This window comes from Podarcis liolepis, assembly GCF_965112155.1.
Source record: "Podarcis liolepis genome assembly, chromosome: 4".
In the NCBI taxonomy this organism is placed as follows: domain Eukaryota; kingdom Metazoa; phylum Chordata; class Lepidosauria; order Squamata; family Lacertidae; genus Podarcis; species Podarcis liolepis.
Genome location: NC_139558.1, coordinates 62,892,788 through 62,915,765, shown reverse-complemented (window position 1 = coordinate 62,915,765; position 22,978 = coordinate 62,892,788). Strand labels below are relative to the sequence as shown.

The following is a 22,978-nucleotide window of genomic DNA, read 5'->3' as shown; positions in this document are numbered from 1 at the left end:
CCTTCTTCTCGCGGAAGCTGAACAAATCCGAGAGGAACTACACGGTGTACGACCGAGAACTGCTTGCTATTCATGAGGCGTTCCGGAGATGGAGGCATCTGCTAGTTGGTGCACAACATAAAGTGCAAGTGTGCACGGACCATAAAAATCTAGAGTACTGGAGAACGGCGCGAGTGCTCAACCAAAGGCAGTTGAGATGGGCCCAAGAGTTCTCCAAATTTAACTTTGAGATTTGTTATGTGCCAGGCCCAGAGAATGTTAGGGCGGACGCTCTCTCACGCAAACCTGAATATTTGGAGGGGGAGGGAGCACCCGAAGAAACCCATATCATTCCAGAGGACCGCTGGGTGTGTGGGGCGACTTTGGTGGGGCAAAGGGAATTGGTAGAGGGTACGGTGCAGGATGCATACGCCCAGGGGAAACTCAGGGATCTCAGAGGGGAGGAAGACAAATCCGGTGGTTTTGAGGAGAGAAATGGGGCATTGTATTATAAGGGAGCGTTATATATACCTGAAGGGGAATTGAGGGAGAAGGTACTCAAGCAGCTGCACGATAGCCCCACAGCAGGGCACTTTGGGCAACACAAAACCATGTGGCTGGTTACCAGGGAATTTTGGTGGCCCAAGGTCAGGGAAGATGTGCGGGAGTATGTGAGAGGGTGTGAACAATGCCAAAGAGCCAAGGGGGAGAGGCAGGCGCCGGCTGGTTTATTAGAACCACTGCCCACACCTGAGAGACCGTGGGAAGCAGTGGCAATAGATTTCATGACTGATCTGCCAAGGTCTAGAGGGAAAACAGCCATCATGGTTGTAGTAGACCTGTTAACTAAAATGGCCCACTTCATAGCCTGCTCACATGCGGTTACAGCAGAAGAAACCGCCAAATTGTTTGTAGAGAATGTGTTTAGGTTGCATGGCGCCCCCTTGAGGGTGGTTTCAGACCGAGGGAAACAATTTACTTCCAGGTTCTGGAGGAAGCTCATGAGCTTACTGCATGTAGAGGTTAATTTCTCGACGGCCCGTCATCCTGAAACCAACGGGCAGGCGGAAAGAGCAAATGGGGTTCTCCAACAATATTTGAGGTGTTATGTTAATGACAGAGAGAATGATTGGGTGGAGAAGTTGGCGTTGGCAGAATTTGCCTACAACAATGCAGAGAACGTGTCCACGGGGATGAGCCCCTTTTTGGCTAATCACGGGTGCCATCCCAGAGCCTTCCCAGGGGGGGAGGGGGAGAACTGGAGCGTTCCAGCTGCAGAACAGTTCGTGGAAGAAATGGAAGCGATCCATCGCCAGCTCCAACTCAATTTAAACAGGGCTAAGGAGGAATATAAGAGGCAGGCAGACAAAAACAGAAGGGAAGGTGAAAGCATCAGGGTGGGGGACCAGGTGTGGCTGTCAACCCAAGGGTTGCCATTCAAAGGAGGTTGTAAGAAATTAAGACCCAAAAGGCTGGGTCCGTTTGAAGTCATACAGCAGGTCAATCCAGTGGCTTTCAGGCTCCGGTTACCGAACCACATGAAGCTGCACCCAGTTTTTCACAGGTCGTTGCTGTCACCGTATAGAGGAGACAGTGAGGGGAGGGTCACTAGGGGACCAGCAATGGAGGAGAAGGAACACAGCTACCATGTAGCGGAGATCCTCGATTCCAGGTGGAAGGGAGATCAAGTAGAGTATTTGGTAATGTGGGAAGGGGAACCGGAGTCGGAAAACACCTGGGTTAGGGCAGAGGATGTCAATGACGAGGTTTTAATAGAGACTTTTCATCAGAGGTTCCCACGTAAACCTCAGCCGGTAGCGAGGTTCCGAAGGGAATACTTTGCCACCACCGACGAGGAAGAGGAGTTGGAGGGGTTCCCAGATTCTGAAGAGGAAGAGGATTCAGCTGGCCAGGACGACGATCGATGGAGAGAATTGTTCGAGACGTCAGAAGATGAGGAAGATTCGTTTCGGGGTTTTAGCCCTTCACCTCCCAGGGGGGAGGAATTGGGAGGGGGTGAGGGGGGCCCTGGAGGGGAGGTGGATGTCAGGGAACTGCCATCAGAGCATCAGGTGGTGGAGGGACTCAGGCAGGATGAAAGAGACTCAACTGCTGAAGCAGGGACCAGCAGGGGGAGGAGTGGGTCTCTGAGGGAATGCGAGCAGGAGGGAGGGCTCAGGGAGGCTTCCAGCGAGAACAGTGGGGAGGTATCGGAGTCTCCCATAGGCAGACCCACACCTCGCAGGAAACTGTCACGCCGTGAGTCCAGGAGACGCGTTTCCGTTAAGGAACTTCTTTGCTGGAAACGCTTCCGCAGACAGCCACTGTCGGACTCTACTAGTGACTAGAGCAGACATGTCTGAGGAGCTCCGTCACACACGGAGGTTTGTGGGGTCGCACAAACTCTGAGGGAGCACGTTTTCACGCACAAGCAGCTAATCAAACCCTCACATTTGCAAAGTAGAAATTTACATACAGAATTGAAAAATAAATATCCAAACCTATTTGTGTTTACTCTTCCAAAAGTACATAAAAAGTTGTTAGCTGCATAAAAAGTTGTAGTCCTACAAACTTTGTGATTTTTGAAAATCTTGGCAACACTCCACAATATTGTAACTCACTCTGGTATGGCAGGCCTTACAGAGTTATGCAAGTCCCTTGCAATTACAATTTTTGCAGCAGTCAAAAGATTGGTTATTAATTCATGATGTTCCTTCTGCAGTATTCCTTCTAATAAGCTCAGTAAAATAACCTTTGGATTTAATGATAGGAAGCACAGATGAGAATTTTTTTTTTTGTGGGGGTGGGGATAGCAGTCAGGGAGGTAGTACAACACTTTGAGCAGATAATGTGCCTGCCAACAATAGTAAAAAAATAAGTTTAAAACATGCCCTGTGTCAACTGAGGTTCTACTTTAAATCACACCACATAATGCTGTGCAACACAGAGAGGGTACTTGGCACTCAAATCAACAAGGAAAAGGTTTTCTGTCAGGAGAGGTTTGGGAAGAACAAACAAACCTGGTGGTTTAATTCACAAGAGGTGAATCGAAACGAAACATTCCTTCCAACTGGTGATCTTTTTTTTTCTTCTGGGAAAGGCTTTTTCAAGGCTGAACCCAAGCAGCTCACTTAATCCTGGCCATTTTGGTATTCGGTTGGTGGCAAGGGACTATCATAATAATAATAATAATAATAATAATAATAATAATAATAATAATAATTTATTTGTACCCCGCCCATCTGGCTGGGTTTCCCCAGCCACTCTGGGCGGCTTCCACAGAAACCAAAAAACACTAAAATATCATACATTAAAAGCTTCCCTGAATAGGGCCGCCTTAAGATGTCTTCTGAATGTCAGGTAGTTGTCCATCACCTTGACATCCGATGGGAGGGCATTCCACAGGGCGGGCGCCACCACCGAAAAGGCCCTCTGCCTGGTTCCCTGTAGCTTCGCTTCTCGCAATGAGGGAACCGCCAGAAGGCCCTCGGCGCTGGACCTCAGTGTCCGGGCAGAACGATGGGGGTGGAGACGCTCCTTCAGGTATACAGGGCCGAAGCCGTTTAGGGCTTTAAAGGTCAACATCATGACCAAAGAGAAAGTTTTGTGAAGGGAAATTGTACGGATGATACCAGTCTTGAGACTGAAGTTGCCTTGCCCCCCACCCTACGAATTTATGTGATTTGTTATATAACAGCTGCATTTATCTTAAAGTGAATGTGCTGGTTCAGATTACCAGTTCTTGTCTAATATAACTGACAGCTTCTCACATTTTTATTCCCAAATCATTTTTCCATTGTGCAGCGGAGACATCCTGTTCCTAAGAAGCCTAAAAGCTTAAGGATCTATGAATCTCATGTGGGAATTGCTTCCCCTGAAGGGAAAATAGCTTCATATAAAAACTTCACACACAATGTACTTCCGAAAGTCAAGGATCTTGGTAAGTAATATCTGAGGCTTCTTCTGAGATAAATTTTTAATGAGCCCTGTGCTTTTATTAGAAAAGCTCATTTCGAGAGTCTGTGGATTGTCTCCGTATTGATATTTAATGCATCATAGCAATGTATTTTAGTGTGCTGAACATTCTTTTGTACTGAACTAAAGGTTTTATATTTTTTTAAAAGGGACTGAAATCCTCATGTGGATGAGTGCTTTTTATAGTGTTTAGATCATTTATTTGTGGAGTACAACAACCAGAAATAAAACTCGTATTTCAAATTATTAATCTAATTGCATGTATCATCCTGCATCTCTGCGTCACTGCATTGTTGCACGCAAAGTAGCTAATTTTTCTTTAGTACATCTGTAAAGGAGCAAGCATTTTCTTAAAAGCTAGATTAAAAAAATGACATTTTAAACATGCATTTCTAAAACTATTTTCTAAAACTCTTTTATAGCTGGATGCATGGGTTAGTTGCCAAGAAAACAATAAAATGAAAATAGTCATGAATAAACTAAGTAATACAGAACAGAAAAGGTTTGCGTAACTCTGTATTCAGAACTACTGAAGTGAAGAAAGTTTTAAAATAATTCTTTTAGAGGCAGTTTTAAAGCATTTTAAAATACTAATATAAACCCAATTTTACAAGTGAATACTCAATATTAGGAAATAGAAACACATCTGTGCCCCAGCAAAAATAAAGGGGAAATGATATTGAAAATTGATTTTTCACTGTTGATTGAAATGTCAAAATATGTATGCCAAAATAATTAGTATACAGTCCTTCTGAGCATAGCCCACCCAGGGCAATTCAGAACATCATAAAACAATGCATAGCAGCAATGTTAACAATACCTAGGCCAGCTAAAAGAGTTTACAGACATCAGTATAAATTACCAACAAAATAGTTGCTACTCAAACGGCCAATTCTGAGAGAATAACCTTTAGGATAAAGTGTTCCAAAGAAGAGAGATTTTAAAGGCCTTGTTTCTTGTACTCACCAGCTGAATCTCCCATATAGCCAGCCAAATATGCAGAGCTTCTGCTGCAGACCTAAATATGCAGCCAGACTCATATTGGTGTATGTGGTTCTTCGGGAATTGTGGTTCCAGACTGCTAAGGCTTTAAGGTTCAAAACCAGCATCTGGTACCACTGGTACAAATTGGCATTACATGTCCTGATCTTGTTCCCACCAGCAACTGAGAAGCAGCATTCTGCCCTAATTAGAGTTTGGGACCATCTTCAAAGGGAGACCCACATAGAACAGATTGCATTAGACTATCCTGAAGGTGACCTAGACAAAGTTCAGTATCTCTAGTTAGGGTCATATTTGGCATATCAACCTCTGCTGGGAAACACTCTGCTAGCCACAGATAGTGCACAGTTCAGTGCAACCTCAGCAAGACAGAATGTACCTCTCTATCCAGATGCTTGTTTAGGTAACGTCACACCTAAACATTAAGGGCTTTAAAGGTTCACACTAGCACTTTGAATTTGACCCAGAAATCGACCAAAAATCAGTGCAACTGGTGCAAAGTTGGTGTCACATTGTGGTCTTATGATTCCTACCAATATCTGCATGGCTCAGCATAATTATGTGTCAAGTGATGCACATTTAGACAAAAATCCAAACTTTGCATTTATACTAGTAGGACCTGAGCAATCAGAGATTGACTAGGAAAGGGGTCTTGAAGTCATGGGGTAGAAGACCCCTTTTCTAGTCAATGTAGAGCAAAATGGGGTATGTACCATGGGTAAAGAGTGGGCCTTGTCCCACACATGCAACAACTTAGTTGAACCACACTTACGGTGTGTGCCATATGACATCAATCCAGTATGCAGAAGTTGTGCATAAATAGTCTATAAATTTATTCACGGCATGGAGAAAGTAAATAAGCTTTTAGATCTCACTCATAGTACCAGAACCTGGAGTCATCCAATGAAGCTGAACTGTGTGAGATTCAGGACAGACAATGAAGGAAGTGTTTCTTCACAAAGTATGTGGTCAAACTAGAAATTTGTTCCCACAAGATGTAATAATGGTCACCATCTCAACCAGCTTTCAAAGGGATAAATTTATGAGAGCTGTTGTCCTCATGCCCTGCTTTTAGGCTTTTCATAAACATCTGGTGTCTGGGGTTTGCTGGTCTGGATGAACTTTAGTTTGATTTAGAAGGCTTGTTAGCTGTTTTTTCTCTTGAAGAAAGCTCCACTTTCTTCAGTGTGACTTTCTCTGTAGCTCAGGTGTTGAGGGTTGCAACCTAAGTTAACTAAGCTGACACTACCCATCTCTCACATCTGATTTGAGGGCAAAAGAAAAAATAAGTAATTAAGTAAACGTTATGAAAATTTTGAGGAGCAGGTTAAGTGACATGTCAAAGATTTTAGTGAAAACTAAGAAACAAGAGAAACTCTGGCTTCCACAGAGTTTCAAACAGATCTGAAGGTTATCCTTTGCCTATAATCCTTGCTTGGTGGCTGAAGGGGCATTTATTTGCTGACATAAAAGTTAGCTTAGTAAAAGATTTGTTTTAAGTGCTGGCGGTTTCATCATTAAACTGTACTTTTCCCTTCAGATTTCCTTCACTTAATATCACAGAAAAACATTTTGGGTTGGATAAGGGACAAAAAGAAAGGTTTTTCTTTTCCTTTGGTCCTCAGCTCCTTCAGTAAGCTTCAAAGCAAAATTCCATTGCTTTAATGTTTGTTCTTTTAGAGAGATTCCTTGAGGGAAATGAATTTGGAGAAAAATATGTTAACGATTAGATAGAAATGGTGCATGTTTGAAACATTAAGGAAAGCGCAAGGTTTTGTATGTGCATAGTCAGTTACTCTTTTTCTTTTTATGATCAACAGTGTAAATATCAAAAGTGCAGTTGAAGTTCAGGACATGCAGATTGGCATAGTTAATATTCTAAAGTCAAATTATGATTATATTTGCATATTATGTACTTAAAAGGCTAATCTTTCAGTGCTTGAGAAATCAACCTTCCCAGTATGGCTGGGAAGTCATGTCTCCCGTAGGCTTTATTTTGGTAGGTTTGCTCATAACATATTGTCTAAATTATCTTTTTCTGGCTCAATGCAATGTGTCTTTTAGCTAAAATGAATATCTTGTAGGCCAAACATTTTGTACAAATGACAACAACCATGATTGAAATTTTGTTTCTTCCTTCTTCTTTTTCTTCTTTTTGGAAAAACAGGATATAATTGCATTCAGTTGATGGCTGTGATGGAACATGCTTACTACGCTAGTTTTGGTTATCAGATTACAAGCTTTTTTGCAGCGTCCAGGTATGCTAAAGTGTTTTTATGTCTCATGAGTTTATTTTTGTTTTCCAACATTTTTGGGTGTTTTCAAAAGGCAAGTTTTCAGATAGGCCTACCAGTCAGTGAGGCAAAATTGAGTCAAATCTTCTGGAGGCTATATATATATATGCAGGTTTTGGTGTCCTCGGGTGTCTTCCCGTGTAAAAGTTGGGGTGTCTAGGCGACGTTTCGACGAGGTCTCACTCGTCATCTTCAGGCTGGTGCTTTCGGCTTCTTGTTACTGGAACAGAGCGGGATCTCAGTGTTTGAGTTCCTATAAATACTGTAGAGGGGTGTGGTGTATTGCCTCAAAAGTTCTGGGCAGAGGGGAAGTTCCCAGGCTAGTGTTCTTTTCTTCTTTTGTTCCTTAATTACTTGAGGGATATCTTGAGTGATTTCTTGAGTGATATTCTGAGTACCACTTAGGTGGGTCATTAGGTGTGGATTAGTTGCTAAAGCCTTCGTGTCTTGACCTCTTGAATTTGTGAAGAGTTTTTCTGGGAAGATGGCTGTACTGTACTTAGTTGTGCTTTGGCTTGGCTTCGTGTATAGGGGCGAGCTGTGGTTTTGTGCCCTGTGCCAGCCAGATCTGTGTAGGGATTGCAGGGGGGTGCAGCATCCGGAGGTGCCACTATGGTTTGGTTACTGGATGGTGTCTGTAATTTATCTGTGGAGAGGGTCTGGGTTTGGGTCTGGTGTGGTTGATTGGTGGTGGCGTTCTGTGTGCCTCTGGATCTGGTGTCGGTTTTTGTGGGGAGGGCTAATTTCCAGATGTCTGGCAGGCGGGACGTGTCGTCACGCTTGTTCATGTTGTGAGGGTGTTTCTCTATCTCGATGGCTTCCATGATTATTCTCTTGTGGTGATGTTCCATGTTAAAGAGCAATTTGGAATCTGCAAAATTAATTTCGTGTCCTGTTTCTTTCATGTGTTGGAAAAGAGAGGAAGATTTTTCTTCTTTTTTGACGGCATTCTTGTGTTCTGCGATACGTGCATTTATTCGTCTGTTTGTTTGTCCAATGTACGTGGCTGGGCAGACTTTGCAGGGTATTTCATAGACCCCTTGGTTTTCCAACTGGATTTTATCTTTGGGGTTTCTGAGGATATTGGCTATTTTTTGGTTGGTGCAAAAGGCTGTTTTGATATTGTGTTTATGGAGGATTTTGCTAATTTTATCTGTAGTGCCCTTGATATAAGGAAGGAGGGCCATGCCATTGTTTTCTTCCGTGTCTTGGTTTTTGGGGGGTGTTTCTTTTTGGATTAGCTTCTTAACCCTGTTTTGCTGGTATCCATTGGCGATTAACACATTTGAGAGATTCTGTAACTCAGTTGTCAAGTGGTCTTTGTCAGCCAGGCGTTTGGTTCTGGAGATGAGGGTCTTGGCTACGGAGTTTATTTGTGCAGGGTGGTGGTGTGATTGAGCATGTAAGTAGCGGTTGGTGTGTGTTTTTTTCCGGTAGATAGTGTGTCCTAGGGAGCCATCAGGTTTTTTGTAGATTAGGACGTCCAGGAAGGGAAGCTGGTTGTTGGCTTCTATTTCCATAGTGAATTGTATTTTGGGGTGTAGGCTGTTGAGATGTGTGAGGAAGCTATCTAGTTTTTCTTTCCCGTGTGGCCAAATTACAAAGGTGTCGTCAACATATCTGAGCCAAAGTTTGGGTTTGTGTTCTGACTTGTCTAAAGCATTGGTTTCAAAGTGTTCCATGTACAGATTTGCGATGACCGGTGAGAGGGGTGATCCCATAGGTGCTCCTTCTATCTGTTTGTATCTTTGTCCATTGTGGATGAAGTACGTGTTGGTTAGGCAGTGGTTGGTCAGGTCCAGGATGTATTCGGGGGGATTGTATTTGTTTTGAATGGCTGTCAAGGCTTCATTAATGGGCACTTGTGTGAAGAGAGATACAACATCGAAGCTCACAAGTAGGTCATCGGGATGTAGGTTTTGCTTCTTTATTGTTTCTATGAACTGGAAGGAGTTTGTAACGTGTGAAGAGATGGATTCTGCATAGGGCTGAAGTTGCTTAGCGAGAAATTTAGCGAGGTTTTGTAGAGGTGAGCCTATGGAGCTGACTATTGGTCTGAGTGGTGTTCCTTCTTTGTGTATCTTGGGGAGGCCGTAGAGTTTGGGGCATCTGGATGATTTTTCTCTGGGGATGATTCTTAGCTGGATTTCTTCACTGATAGGAGATGCTTTTATTTTGGATTTGGTGGTTTTTTCCAGATAGGTGGTGGGATCTGTTTTTATAGGTTGGTAGGTAGGGTCTTGGAGTAGATTTGATAGTTTTGCTTGGTAGTCCGATGTGTTCATCACAACAGTGGCATTACCTTTGTCTGCTGGGAGAATGATTATGTTGTTGTCTTTCCTCAGGTTGGTGAGTGCTTTCTGTTCTTCTTTGTGTAAATTGCTTCTGGGTGGTTTGCTGGAGCAGAGGATGTTGGTGACTTCAAGTCTGATTTTATTGGCTTCATCTGGGTTGATTTTGGTTAGGCTAGCTTCGACTCCGCATATGATGTTTTCCGTGGGGATGCGTCTCGGGGTAACTGCAAAGTTGAAACCTTTGGAGAGTACTTTGGTTTCAGTTGAGGTGAGGATCCTGTCTGATATGTTATGTACTGTTTGTTTCATGGGTTGTTGTGGAGGGTGGCTGGGCTTCTGGCGTCTCTCTAGTTTGTGGAGTTTGTTGGTGTGTGTGTCTGTCTTATGTGAGGTCTCAGTTTCAGCTCTCCAGACGGCTAGTTGTTTGCATTTGTCCCAGAGTGCAGGGTGGATTTTGTTACAGAGTTTGAGGTGAAGAGTGAGCAGATCTTTGTTGGTTTGGTTTAGTAGGTATCTTTTCTTATGTAGTTCGTTTCTGATTAGGGATAGTTCAGTTCGTTTCAGGATCCTTTCGGTAGCTGGGGTTTTAGAGTGGAATTTAAGTTGGAAGCATGTGGGAATTAAGTTGTTGTCTCGGCAGTTGCGTAGGAACAAGAGATCACATAAGATGGTGGCTCTTCGGATTTCTAGTTTCTCGTAGGTTCTTGTCAGCTGGAAGGTTTCCTCCCCGTAGAGGTGAGATATTTGTTTTCGTAGATTTTCACGGGTACAGGAATGCAGGTTTTGGTGTCCTCGGGTGTCTTCCCGTGTAAAAGTTGGGGTGTCTAGGCGACGTTTCGACGAGGTCTCACTCGTCATCTTCAGGCTGGTGCTTTCGGCTTCTTGTTACTGGAACAGAGCGGGATCTCAGTGTTTGAGTTCCTATAAATACTGTAGAGGGGTGTGGTGTATTGCCTCAAAAGTTCTGGGCAGAGGGGAAGTTCCCAGGCTAGTGTTCTTTTCTTCTTTTGTTCCTTAATTACTTGAGGGATATCTTGAGTGATTTCTTGAGTGATATTCTGAGTACCACTTAGGTGGGTCATTAGGTGTGGATTAGTTGCTAAAGCCTTCGTGTCTTGACCTCTTGAATTTGTGAAGAGTTTTTCTGGGAAGATGGCTGTACTGTACTTAGTTGTGCTTTGGCTTGGCTTCGTGTATAGGGGCGAGCTGTGGTTTTGTGCCCTGTGCCAGCCAGATCTGTGTAGGGATTGCAGGGGGGTGCAGCATCCGGAGGTGCCACTATGGTTTGGTTACTGGATGGTGTCTGTAATTTATCTGTGGAGAGGGTCTGGGTTTGGGTCTGGTGTGGTTGATTGGTGGTGGCGTTCTGTGTGCCTCTGGATCTGGTGTCGGTTTTTGTGGGGAGGGCTAATTTCCAGATGTCTGGCAGGCGGGACGTGTCGTCACGCTTGTTCATGTTGTGAGGGTGTTTCTCTATCTCGATGGCTTCCATGATTATTCTCTTGTGGTGATGTTCCATGTTAAAGAGCAATTTGGAATCTGCAAAATTAATTTCGTGTCCTGTTTCTTTCATGTGTTGGAAAAGAGAGGAAGATTTTTCTTCTTTTTTGACGGCATTCTTGTGTTCTGCGATACGTGCATTTATTCGTCTGTTTGTTTGTCCAATGTACGTGGCTGGGCAGACTTTGCAGGGTATTTCATAGACCCCTTGGTTTTCCAACTGGATTTTATCTTTGGGGTTTCTGAGGATATTGGCTATTTTTTGGTTGGTGCAAAAGGCTGTTTTGATATTGTGTTTATGGAGGATTTTGCTAATTTTATCTGTAGTGCCCTTGATATAAGGAAGGAGGGCCATGCCATTGTTTTCTTCCGTGTCTTGGTTTTTGGGGGGTGTTTCTTTTTGGATTAGCTTCTTAACCCTGTTTTGCTGGTATCCATTGGCGATTAACACATTTGAGAGATTCTGTAACTCAGTTGTCAAGTGGTCTTTGTCAGCCAGGCGTTTGGTTCTGGAGATGAGGGTCTTGGCTACGGAGTTTATTTGTGCAGGGTGGTGGTGTGATTGAGCATGTAAGTAGCGGTTGGTGTGTGTTTTTTTCCGGTAGATAGTGTGTCCTAGGGAGCCATCAGGTTTTTTGTAGATTAGGACGTCCAGGAAGGGAAGCTGGTTGTTGGCTTCTATTTCCATAGTGAATTGTATTTTGGGGTGTAGGCTGTTGAGATGTGTGAGGAAGCTATCTAGTTTTTCTTTCCCGTGTGGCCAAATTACAAAGGTGTCGTCAACATATCTGAGCCAAAGTTTGGGTTTGTGTTCTGACTTGTCTAAAGCATTGGTTTCAAAGTGTTCCATGTACAGATTTGCGATGACCGGTGAGAGGGGTGATCCCATAGGTGCTCCTTCTATCTGTTTGTATCTTTGTCCATTGTGGATGAAGTACGTGTTGGTTAGGCAGTGGTTGGTCAGGTCCAGGATGTATTCGGGGGGATTGTATTTGTTTTGAATGGCTGTCAAGGCTTCATTAATGGGCACTTGTGTGAAGAGAGATACAACATCGAAGCTCACAAGTAGGTCATCGGGATGTAGGTTTTGCTTCTTTATTGTTTCTATGAACTGGAAGGAGTTTGTAACGTGTGAAGAGATGGATTCTGCATAGGGCTGAAGTTGCTTAGCGAGAAATTTAGCGAGGTTTTGTAGAGGTGAGCCTATGGAGCTGACTATTGGTCTGAGTGGTGTTCCTTCTTTGTGTATCTTGGGGAGGCCGTAGAGTTTGGGGCATCTGGATGATTTTTCTCTGGGGATGATTCTTAGCTGGATTTCTTCACTGATAGGAGATGCTTTTATTTTGGATTTGGTGGTTTTTTCCAGATAGGTGGTGGGATCTGTTTTTATAGGTTGGTAGGTAGGGTCTTGGAGTAGATTTGATAGTTTTGCTTGGTAGTCCGATGTGTTCATCACAACAGTGGCATTACCTTTGTCTGCTGGGAGAATGATTATGTTGTTGTCTTTCCTCAGGTTGGTGAGTGCTTTCTGTTCTTCTTTGTGTAAATTGCTTCTGGGTGGTTTGCTGGAGCAGAGGATGTTGGTGACTTCAAGTCTGATTTTATTGGCTTCATCTGGGTTGATTTTGGTTAGGCTAGCTTCGACTCCGCATATGATGTTTTCCGTGGGGATGCGTCTCGGGGTAACTGCAAAGTTGAAACCTTTGGAGAGTACTTTGGTTTCAGTTGAGGTGAGGATCCTGTCTGATATGTTATGTACTGTTTGTTTCATGGGTTGTTGTGGAGGGTGGCTGGGCTTCTGGCGTCTCTCTAGTTTGTGGAGTTTGTTGGTGTGTGTGTCTGTCTTATGTGAGGTCTCAGTTTCAGCTCTCCAGACGGCTAGTTGTTTGCATTTGTATATATATGTTTTCGTAGATTTTCACGGGTACAGGAATGCAGGTTTTGGTGTCCTCGGGTGTCTTCCCGTGTAAAAGTTGGGGTGTCTAGGCGACGTTTCGACGAGGTCTCACTCGTCATCTTCAGGCTGGTGCTTTCGGCTTCTTGTTACTGGAACAGAGCTCTGTTCCAGTAACAAGAAGCCGAAAGCACCAGCCTGAAGATGACAAGTGAGACCTCGTCGAAACGTCGCCTAGACACCCCAACTTTTACACGGGAAGACACCCGAGGACACCAAAACCTGCATATATATATATATATATATATATATATATATATATATATATATATATATATATATATGTATATGTGTGTGTGTGTGTGTGTGTGTGTGTGTGTGTGTGTTTGGAAGTGCATTTCGCCTTTTTTATTCTAGCTTCACAAATGTAGGAAATTGTTTTGCATTCAGTTGTTCAGTGACTGCACTCAGCTGTGAAATACCTACATCCTGAGTTGGTATAATCTCATTACACATATTTGGAATCTGCTTGATACAGCAATCGGCTTTATAGATCTGGCTACTTTATTGCTTGAAAGTTTCCTTTGAATCATTTTTTTTCAGTAAGGTCCAACTGATTAAAAGGCTTTTAAACCATGGAAAAGCAGCTCCCATGATGATGTATCATCATAATAATTTATTATCTTTATTACTCACCCATCATCATATAACACAAATAATAAATATATGGTTGTTGCTGTATATGTGTAGTTTTTATTTGGTTTTAAATTTTGATACAATTTCAGACCAAATAAGTACTACACATATATGACATAAATTATGTAGGTTAGAGAACATAAAAATACATTTTAACTCTCTCAGCTTGGTATGCTGAGTGGATTTTTTCTGGCTATAATCTGTCCTTTAACTCTGTTAACACTGATAACGCCTTGGCCATTGGCACCTGAGATAGACATTTTCCAAAGACACCATATTGCCATGATTGTAATTTGTTTTAAACTGTTTTAAATATAGAATTTTGAATTCTTGTAACCTGCCTTGAGACCTTCCAGGTGGGTAAGAAATTAATCAATCAATCAAACAAACAAACAAACAAACAATGCCTTTTGCTTGTCCGAGAAGAGGAAAGAGGTGTGTATAGACACTAGGATTCTGTACCAGATACAGCCAAGCCCCAAGCCAAATATTGGGCCTTTCAGAGTGATTTGGACATTGTCACAGTTGAGTTTGGGCAGCTATGGATTGCTGTGGGTGGCCTAGAGCTATATTTTCCCAGGAGATGGTACGAGCTTGGTTCTCCCTGAATTTCCTTCCTGCCTGCTGTCCTGTCCTTGAAGCAACATGCTGCAGAATCAATGCCTCGGTGCAACAACTGTTGTGTGCAGGCATCATTTAGGGTGCTGGATGCTCCTTCACAAGCGGCTTCCCTGCAAAGAAGCCCCATGTGAAGGAGCATTCTACAGAGTTGATCCTTCCTCTGTTTTCAGTTGGGATGGGGGAATGGAGATTCAATGTCTTCTTCCCCTGCTCCCTTCCCAGCTGCATGTCTACAGGAGAAAACAAGCTTGCTCCATCCTTCGCATGACAGCCGGATAGATATTTGAAGATGGCCATCATATCTCCTCTCAGTCTTGTCTTTTCTAGGAGAAACATACCCAACTACCTCAACTGTTCCTCTTAAGGCTTGCTTTCTAGACCTTCGATCTTTTTGGTTGCCCTCCTCTGCACACATTACAGCTTGTCAATCTCCTCCTTAAATTGTGGTGCCTAGAGCTGGACAGAATATATCACGTGGGCAGAATAAACCAGTCCTCTAGATCAGAAGACTACAAAGTTGAATTCCTCCCATAATTTCCTCCTGAAATGCCTGAGAAGTGATGCGAATTAAAACTTCAGTCTTTCCATTTATAAGGTACTTCACTGTGTTGAAGTGCTTTACAGTCGTTATCTTATACATGCTCACAGTACCCATGTCAAGACAAATTGGCTTTCATTTCTTTAAGCCTGAACAAGGGAAAGTGATTTGCCCTCTTTTTTCTGTTCTAAGTCTCGAGCGTTTGCAGTGTGCCAACATGTGCAGGGAGTAAAAAAGCTACCTCCTTCTACTGAGTCAAGCTGTTGGTCTTCCAAGCACTGGGATTGCCTCCTTTGATTGGTACCATCTTTGAAAGAGCTTATCTCGCCCTTGCTACCTAGGACCATTTGAACAAGAAATGTTAAAAAACCTCATACACACAAAGCATATGTGCCACCACTAAGCAAGTATATATGACTCTAGGGCATAGTAAACCAATAACGTTCAATGTTCAACATTTTAGCCGTTATGGACCTCCAGATGACTTGAAGGAACTAATTGATGTGGCCCACTCAATGGGAATTACTGTCTTACTGGATGTTGTACACAGCCACGCATCAAAGAATTCTGAGGATGGCCTGAACAAATTTGATGGCACAGATGATGCATTTTTCCACTCTGGTCCTAGAGGAACACATGCATTGTGGGATAGCCGACTTTTTGACTACGCAAAGTAAGTATACGGTAAATACCTTGCGTGAGATACCCATTATAAAACATGGCATTTAAGAATAGTTGTGTATGCTATTCACTTCATTAAGATGGCTCTTGAAAAAATAGGATTATTTCCTTTTTCCTGAAATAATTCTTCAGAATATCCCCCCCCCCAAAAAAATTCCTGTTTATTTATTCTTCGTCTTGAATGCAGTATGCCAAGTTGAATTTAGAGTCTCTTCACTCATCATGTTTATAGAATGTGTTGGCTGAAGACAGCAGTAATTTCCCAGGATTTTGGAGCTTGCTTCATCATGGAAAGCACTTAAAGCAACACGTTAAATGGAGAGATTATTTGCTATTGTTTATTTATTTCATAAAATTTATATACTGCTTGATTGTAAAGAAAACCCCATCAGCTTCAGAGTACTTCAGATCTCCAAACCATTTAGGATGTTGGTAAGAACCAACACTTTGAATTACGCTTTGAAATAAACTGGAAGCCAGTGGCAGATGGAACAAAACAAAATAAAAATATGACAATGAATGCTGGTTTCAGAAACCAGTCTGGCCACTGCATTTTCACTGGCTGAAGTTTGAAAACAACTATATGGTAATGATAGTGATAAGAAGTTATACTTTTGCACTACCACTGCATGTGCACAGTGCCATATAAATAAACTTTTTCTGAGGAGCTTTATGCAACTTGGCCCTCAAGTGGAATTTGAAGAATCCTCAGCCTGCTGGGACAGGATTGCAAAGCACTTTACAGATACCTGCTCCATGTTAGTTTCTGCAGGTGTAGTGTTGATAATGAAAGCTAATGAATGTAGCTTTCTCTTGGATCTATCATTGTAACTGTGATCTTGGTGCCTTGGAGTACAATTATCAGCTTTGGCTGATATATACTTAAAACCCTATCGAGAGAGAGAGAGAGAGAGAGAGAGAGAGAGAGAGAGAGAGAGAGAGAGAGAGATCATTGTGGCCGTTATCCACACTCTAATAAGCTGCTGGTTGGATTGCTGCAATGTACTACACGTGGGACTGCTTTGAAAATGCTCCAGAGAGATAGGTCCAAAATAGCAAGATTATCAATGGGGAATGGCAGATACGACCACATTATTCCAGAGTTTTGTCCACTGCACTGGCTCCCTGTTCATTTCCAGTTCCAAGTGCTGGTGTTCACCTGGTTCCAAGGAATCTAGGGCTTCATTGTTTTCTAAAGGACTCCCTCCTTGTCCTGCCTGGTCCTTCAGATCTTCATCAGAGGCCTTTCTGAGGGTGTCTCCACCCACCATAGACAGGAAGCATGTAGTAGGAAGAGGGCTTTCTCAATAGTGTTATCTCAATTGTTGAATCGCATTCCCAGAGAAACTTCCCTGGTTACCTAGGTTATGCTTTTTTCAGTGCTTGTTGGAGAATCATCCTCATCCTCATCATCCTAAGACTTTTAATACCAATATGACAAATATGTATTATTCAGTGCATTCAGATCTCAGCAGAAATTGCTTTCTGTTTGCTTTTTTTTTTTACTGGTTTTTAATTTTATGCTCGTCTGCTTTTATATTGTTAGATAATGTTTTATGTTGGTTCTCTGTTTTTCTGCTATTTGTATATTTATGGATTGCATCATATTTATATATTTTATTTTATTTTTGTAAAATGTCCAACAGACTTTTGTCTGCAAGCAGCCTAGAATTGGTAGAAAGAAATAAAATATGACAAATTATATCACACTTCCCTGTATATATATATGTGTGTGTGTGTGTGTGTGTGTTTGAGGATGTGGACAGGTTTGCGCATGTGTGTTAAATGTAGTATTAACCTTTTTATCTGGTCATATTTCAAATTATTCAAATTTAGTGGGAATTTTCAGCCAATTAGTTAATGTTTTCATGAAGCAGGAATGGCATCCTGTGGCCTTTCAGAGTGATCACAGGTGGGTTTTCTCTGGGGATATAGTGGGCATTTAATTACTGTCAAATTAAATTATGTTATTTTGAGATTACTGTATGTTAAACAATGACATCATCAGCAAACCAATTCATTTGACAAGTTTCATATTTCTGTTGTGGGGATATGTAAGAGCAGTGAGCATATTTTCTGTGTGAAAATAACAGAAGCTTTTTTTTTTTGTTAATGGTAGTGCAGTATTGTTGTTGTTGTTGTTGTTATTTTAAATTCATCCCTTATCACCACATACCTCAAAGTAGTACAGGTGCCAAACCCAGAAGTAGTCCCAAAATGTCATAAAGACATCAGGAAAAGGGGTAGGGCAGGCTTACACGCACTCTGCCGACGCATGTGAGGTCTGGAATGGAATCCCTGTGCAAAACAACAATAGACTGTATATATTAAACTCTCCTGCCTTCTAAACTTATCCTTGTTGACCACTCTGCAATTTTACATATTGAGCTTGCATAGTACAGTGGGACATGATGGATACAGTTATTAATGTTGCTATTATTTTATTATATTTATATCCTGTCTTTCATGTGTCGTGGAACCTATGGTGGCAAAGATGTGGTCACCCATCTGGACATTGACCAGACTCAGGCCTGCTGAGCTTCATACCAGGTGGTGGTGTCATGTGGCTTCAGAACATAACCTGGTTTGAGGGGGCTGTAGGCAAAATGTCCTCCATGGGCTGTGCTGCTATTTCTCTCCTACAACCCTCAGCTGCACTGGTCACCATCACCGCTGACATTAAAATTTTGGTTGTGCATTTTTGTTTGGCTTTTGGAATTGTGAATGGACAGTGGTGATCTTCAGTCATCTTCAATTTCCCCCCCAAACCTAGCCCTGTACATACGGCTCACAAACCAGATATGCTACAGAAGACATAGTTTTAATTTTTAATAAACAGCCTTGCTAGATGAAACCTTTTTTCCTGCTTTTACATTTAAATTGATATTACAGAATAGGAGACTTTTAAGCCACAGATGCTCCTTTAGTTAGAAGATGTTTCAATAACATATAATTTCCCTTGAAGGATCCAGTTTCCTTTATTATCTACAATCAAACACAGCTGTGTGCAAAATCTTTAAAATGTAGCTAGGGGAAGGGGGGGGGAGTGGAAACCCCAACCAAGATTGTGTGGTAATTAAGTTGTGCTCTGAGATATTTGTGAGGGACATGGAAAATAATTACAATTTTTCTTATATTTTTATTGGTATGCTACAAAACACATTAAATGGTCACTCATAAAAAAAGAATAATTATCTTTGGTCCAGCATGGAATGTCTAGACCAGCTTTCTCTCCGACAAACTCCAATTTTTGTTCCTCTCTCATTTGTTGGAAAAAGAAATCCTTCTCCACTGATTCTCTCCACCTGCTTAAAATTTTATGAATCATTATAATGGACGTAGGGCTTCCATAAGTTGTTATAACATTTTAAGAGGCCTGAACCAGTCACAAAATGGCAGGTTGGGGTATGAACATAAGAAGAGGCTTGCTGAATCAGACCAAAGCCCCATCTAGTCCAACATCCTCTTAGAAACTATTTACCCCATTTTGTAAATGGATAACACAGAAGCAGATGCTAGATCCAGCAACTGGTGAGTCCATGACACAGATCTCAAACCCATCCTGAGCAGATAACTTAAGAAAGCAACAACAGCTGCACACACTTGGTATCTTCCTCATGATATGGAACGCATTGTGGAAAGCATTCAAAGTGCCCTCAGCTGGACACACCAAAGGTCAGAAGGAGAGCCAGTTTGGGGGGGGGGGCGCAGCAGGCACAACTGCACCCCCCTTCTTCATTGTTTTTAATTGAGTAGGCTTAATGCCTGAAAATGGTTTTGTCTTCTTTTACTCTCCTATTTCCATTCATAAACAGGAAATGTCAATGGAAAAGTGGAAACCAAGGCTTTGGTCCTACACAAACACACACCTTTCTCTCTCATTAACACTATCACGCACATACATGGAACTAAAGAAACATACAAGAGCAGAATCTGGTCCACATTGCTCATTCCTGGCTAAGATTTAAAGATGAGTGATGTAAATGCATCTTACTTGTTTTTACACACACACACACACACACAGAGAGAGAGAGAGAGAGAGAGAATTTAATATAGAAACTGACAAGCTTTTGAAACCATGTTGTTGTTTTTTAACAGGTAGGATGGGGAATCTTGTGATCCCCCTCCACATGTTCCAGCTCCCATAAGGCCCAGCCATATAGCCAATGGCCAGGGATTGTGGGAGTTGTGATCCAGCAATATCTAGAAGGAAAACATTTTCTCATCCCTGATCTAGTACTGTATTTAGAAATGCACTATCCTTCAGTATAGTATTGGTACTTTTTGCGGCAGCTTTAGTATGAAACGCATCCTGTGCAGAACCATGCAGAAAACATGCTGATAAAATGAGGCAGCTGGAAATTGGACTGTTTACTAACTTTAATTTATTCCCTCACTGAGATATGTGGTAGTTTTCTAAACAAGAATGGAGAATAAGAAATCTAGAATAAGGAAAAAGGAGTTTTCCAACATCTATATTATATTTTAATTCTGATAAGTTAAAGCAACTTCTGAAATTTCAAAACAGTTGTGAAGTATACATAACTCTCAAATCTCTGGGCTACTGTTTTAGAAGAATGTGCTTCTTTCTTTTAATTAAATCCCAGATGATCTGTATAGGAAGGGAAATCTGCATATGAGATTGTTGGAGGGAAAATAATCCCAGGCAGACTTCCTGCTGCTTGTTTAGTTTTGTTGTTTAATAATTTACAGTGCTATGCACATACAAAGATTGGCTTTTTCTTTTATCCAAGAAGGTCCATAATGTGAATTTTTATTTTATAGTTCTTACTGTGTTATGCATTTCTATATTGCAAACTTGTATAAAAATATACCTATGTGGTGCACAAAATCTTAGTTGAAACCCAAGTAACGTGACAATAAAATGAAAGCAAAATACTTCAGAGAAACAAAAGCACAGAATGGATCATCTGACAAGAAGGTTATAAAAACAGTAAATTGTTTTTTATGAGAAGGCTTGTGAAAGTCTTAAGTTTGTACCTAAAACTCATTACACATAGTGCCAGCCTGATATCAGAAGAAAATACCATAGCCACTGTTCCACCAGACTAAAGGGACAGTTTCTTGTTGAGGACAGATGAGCTTTTCTGGCAGATCCTAATGTCATAAGAAGATCCCTTGCTGGATCAAGCCAAGGGCCCATCTAGGACAGCACTCTGTTCTCACAGTGGCCTACCAGATGCCAAGATAAGGCAAAGGAATAAAGAAATGGGCAAGCTTTTCTAGGTTGTTTAGGACTCAGTAATGTACTGGCAACCAGTGATGCTTTCTCAACATCAGTATTCAATAGCCAACATCTGATAAGTTGCAATATATATATTATGCGTATTATAAGTGGTTCAGAAATTATCTTGAATAAAGCATATTTATCTATCTATCATCTATCATCTATCATCTATCATCTATCATCTATCATCTATCATCTATCATCTATCATCTATCATCTATCATCTATCATCTATCTATCTATCTATCTATCTATCTATCTATCTATATCTATCTATCATCTATCTGCCACAGACTTCAGTGCAGTCAAGAGTTGCTTGCCCAGGGGGTGTTGCTGCAATTATAGCCTCCTTGCAGTAGAATCTCTTCCCCATAACAGTAGGGCAGAAGCAAGGCAACAACGCGGTCAGGCCAGTGTGGACAATCTGGCAGAGCCAATCCAGCTCTCTCACCAGTTCCTCCATGCAGCTCTAACCATGTGTCACCCCTCCCTGCCCTGATATATGACAGTGATGCTGCTGCCAGGAGACCCACCTCCCCCTGGTGAGCCGCTCCTGTTTCTCATCTTTCCCTCCTGTCAAGTGTGTAGTCCTAGACGCCAGCCAGTATAAGATGCTTGAAAGCATTTCATCACCAGCATGTGAAATGGCTTCCATCCATGAGGGCCCTGCCATATGACTACTTGGTATAACAAGAAATGCTCTAAGCCACTGTAACCAAGTTGATTGGCAGACAGTACATGTCAAACTGCTGTGCATGCAAACATTGCTGAAATATCTTTGATATCAATTGAGTATTTTAATAGTGTACAAAGTAGTTGCTTTAAAGTTTCAGACAGGAATTTTTAAGGCCTCGTCAGTGACACCCAGTGGGTCCCTGGTACTAATTTGAATTGTGTGTTTTGCAGATTTTAAGAAAGCACCTAAGAATAGTTCCAGACTTAGCAGCCCATATGTTGTTTCAGAATATAATGACTGACCCTAGTTAATCAGTAATATCCTTATTGATCTTCTTTTTCAACATGTCAACACTCTTTGTGAAATATAAGTACCACCCAGATGTGCTATGGGCAAATGAATCTTATTGGATGCTAATAGTTGACTGTAGACAAAATATTTCATTATTCCAGCAGGATATTTAAATAGGAATTATAGATGTTGCTCAGTAGGGGATTTGTTTTGTTTTATTGCTGCAAACACTTAGACAAGCACTTATATTTGTTAACAGTGTCTCAGTGCCTGAGCCAATATTGGCTGACTTGAGCTTCAAATGCTAAAGAATCTCTTATGGAAGGCAAACCTTTTGGCTGGGCTACTTTCTTATTCTGTTCACCTAGCTATGTATCTCCGAATCAATCTTAAATCATTATTAAGATATACCATCTTGCCAAGCTGTTCAAAAGACTGTCTCTCAAGTCAATAGATCTTTTTAACTTCCACTAAATGTATTTCATTTTTAATATCCACAAAAGAACAAAACCTTACTTGAAAAGCAGAACCCTTCATTTATATTTGAAGACTGCCTGAACCACAGTGTCTGAATCCAAATTAGTATCTGGAGATTTCCAATTTTAGGGAGGGGAGAATCTAATAAATCAAGAATCTAACTTGGAATTAATGATTTTTGAAACAGCTTTGTTTTTCCTTTGAGTATGGCTTGCATTTTGAAATAAGTTACCGGTATTTCAAAGAAGTTATTTTAAATAAGTTATTTCAAGTAACATTTTGGATTCCAATTCCCATATTTTAGGTTCACTAGGTTTTGCTGCTGCTACTTGTTTGGGGTGAGGGGAACAAAGTCAGTTGCAAGTATGTTCAAATAATCCCATATATCTTTTCCACATTTCTTTTTGCATGGAATGTTTTCATAGTTTAATTACTGAATAATGAAATAAATAGAATCGAGACCCTTGCGATAGATCAAGATACCTATTTCAAAGGAATTTCAAGCTCCTGGGTTTCAGTAAAGATTTTGAAAAATGACACAGTCCACAACAATTCACACTTTAAAGCTTTCTTTTTTTAAAAAAAATCTAAACTAAACTATTATGGAGGTGATTTGTTGTACCACCCCATGTGCACTCCAGAATCCTGTTTATTTCTCATTCAGTTGAATGCTAGGCAATGCTTTGGATACAAAGCAGTTTACCTGCAGGACTACTGTTAACAATGATGTGGGGAGTAACCACATGGGATGGACCCAAAGTATAATGTCCTATCTATTACCACTGCAAAAGGATGTGATAAACCTGTGCAGG

General features: G+C 41.5%; 1 protein-coding gene across 1 annotated transcript in view; it reads left to right on the top strand.

Moving 5' to 3' along the window:
- GBE1 (1,4-alpha-glucan branching enzyme 1) overlaps nt 1–22,978 on the top strand; it is a 162,157-nt gene that overhangs the window by 68,872 nt on the left and 70,307 nt on the right. The window contains 3 exon segments of the mRNA XM_083498636.1: nt 3,784–3,919; nt 7,124–7,214; nt 15,257–15,466. Of these exon segments, the coding sequence (XP_083354762.1) occupies nt 3,784–3,919; nt 7,124–7,214; nt 15,257–15,466 (437 nt within the window).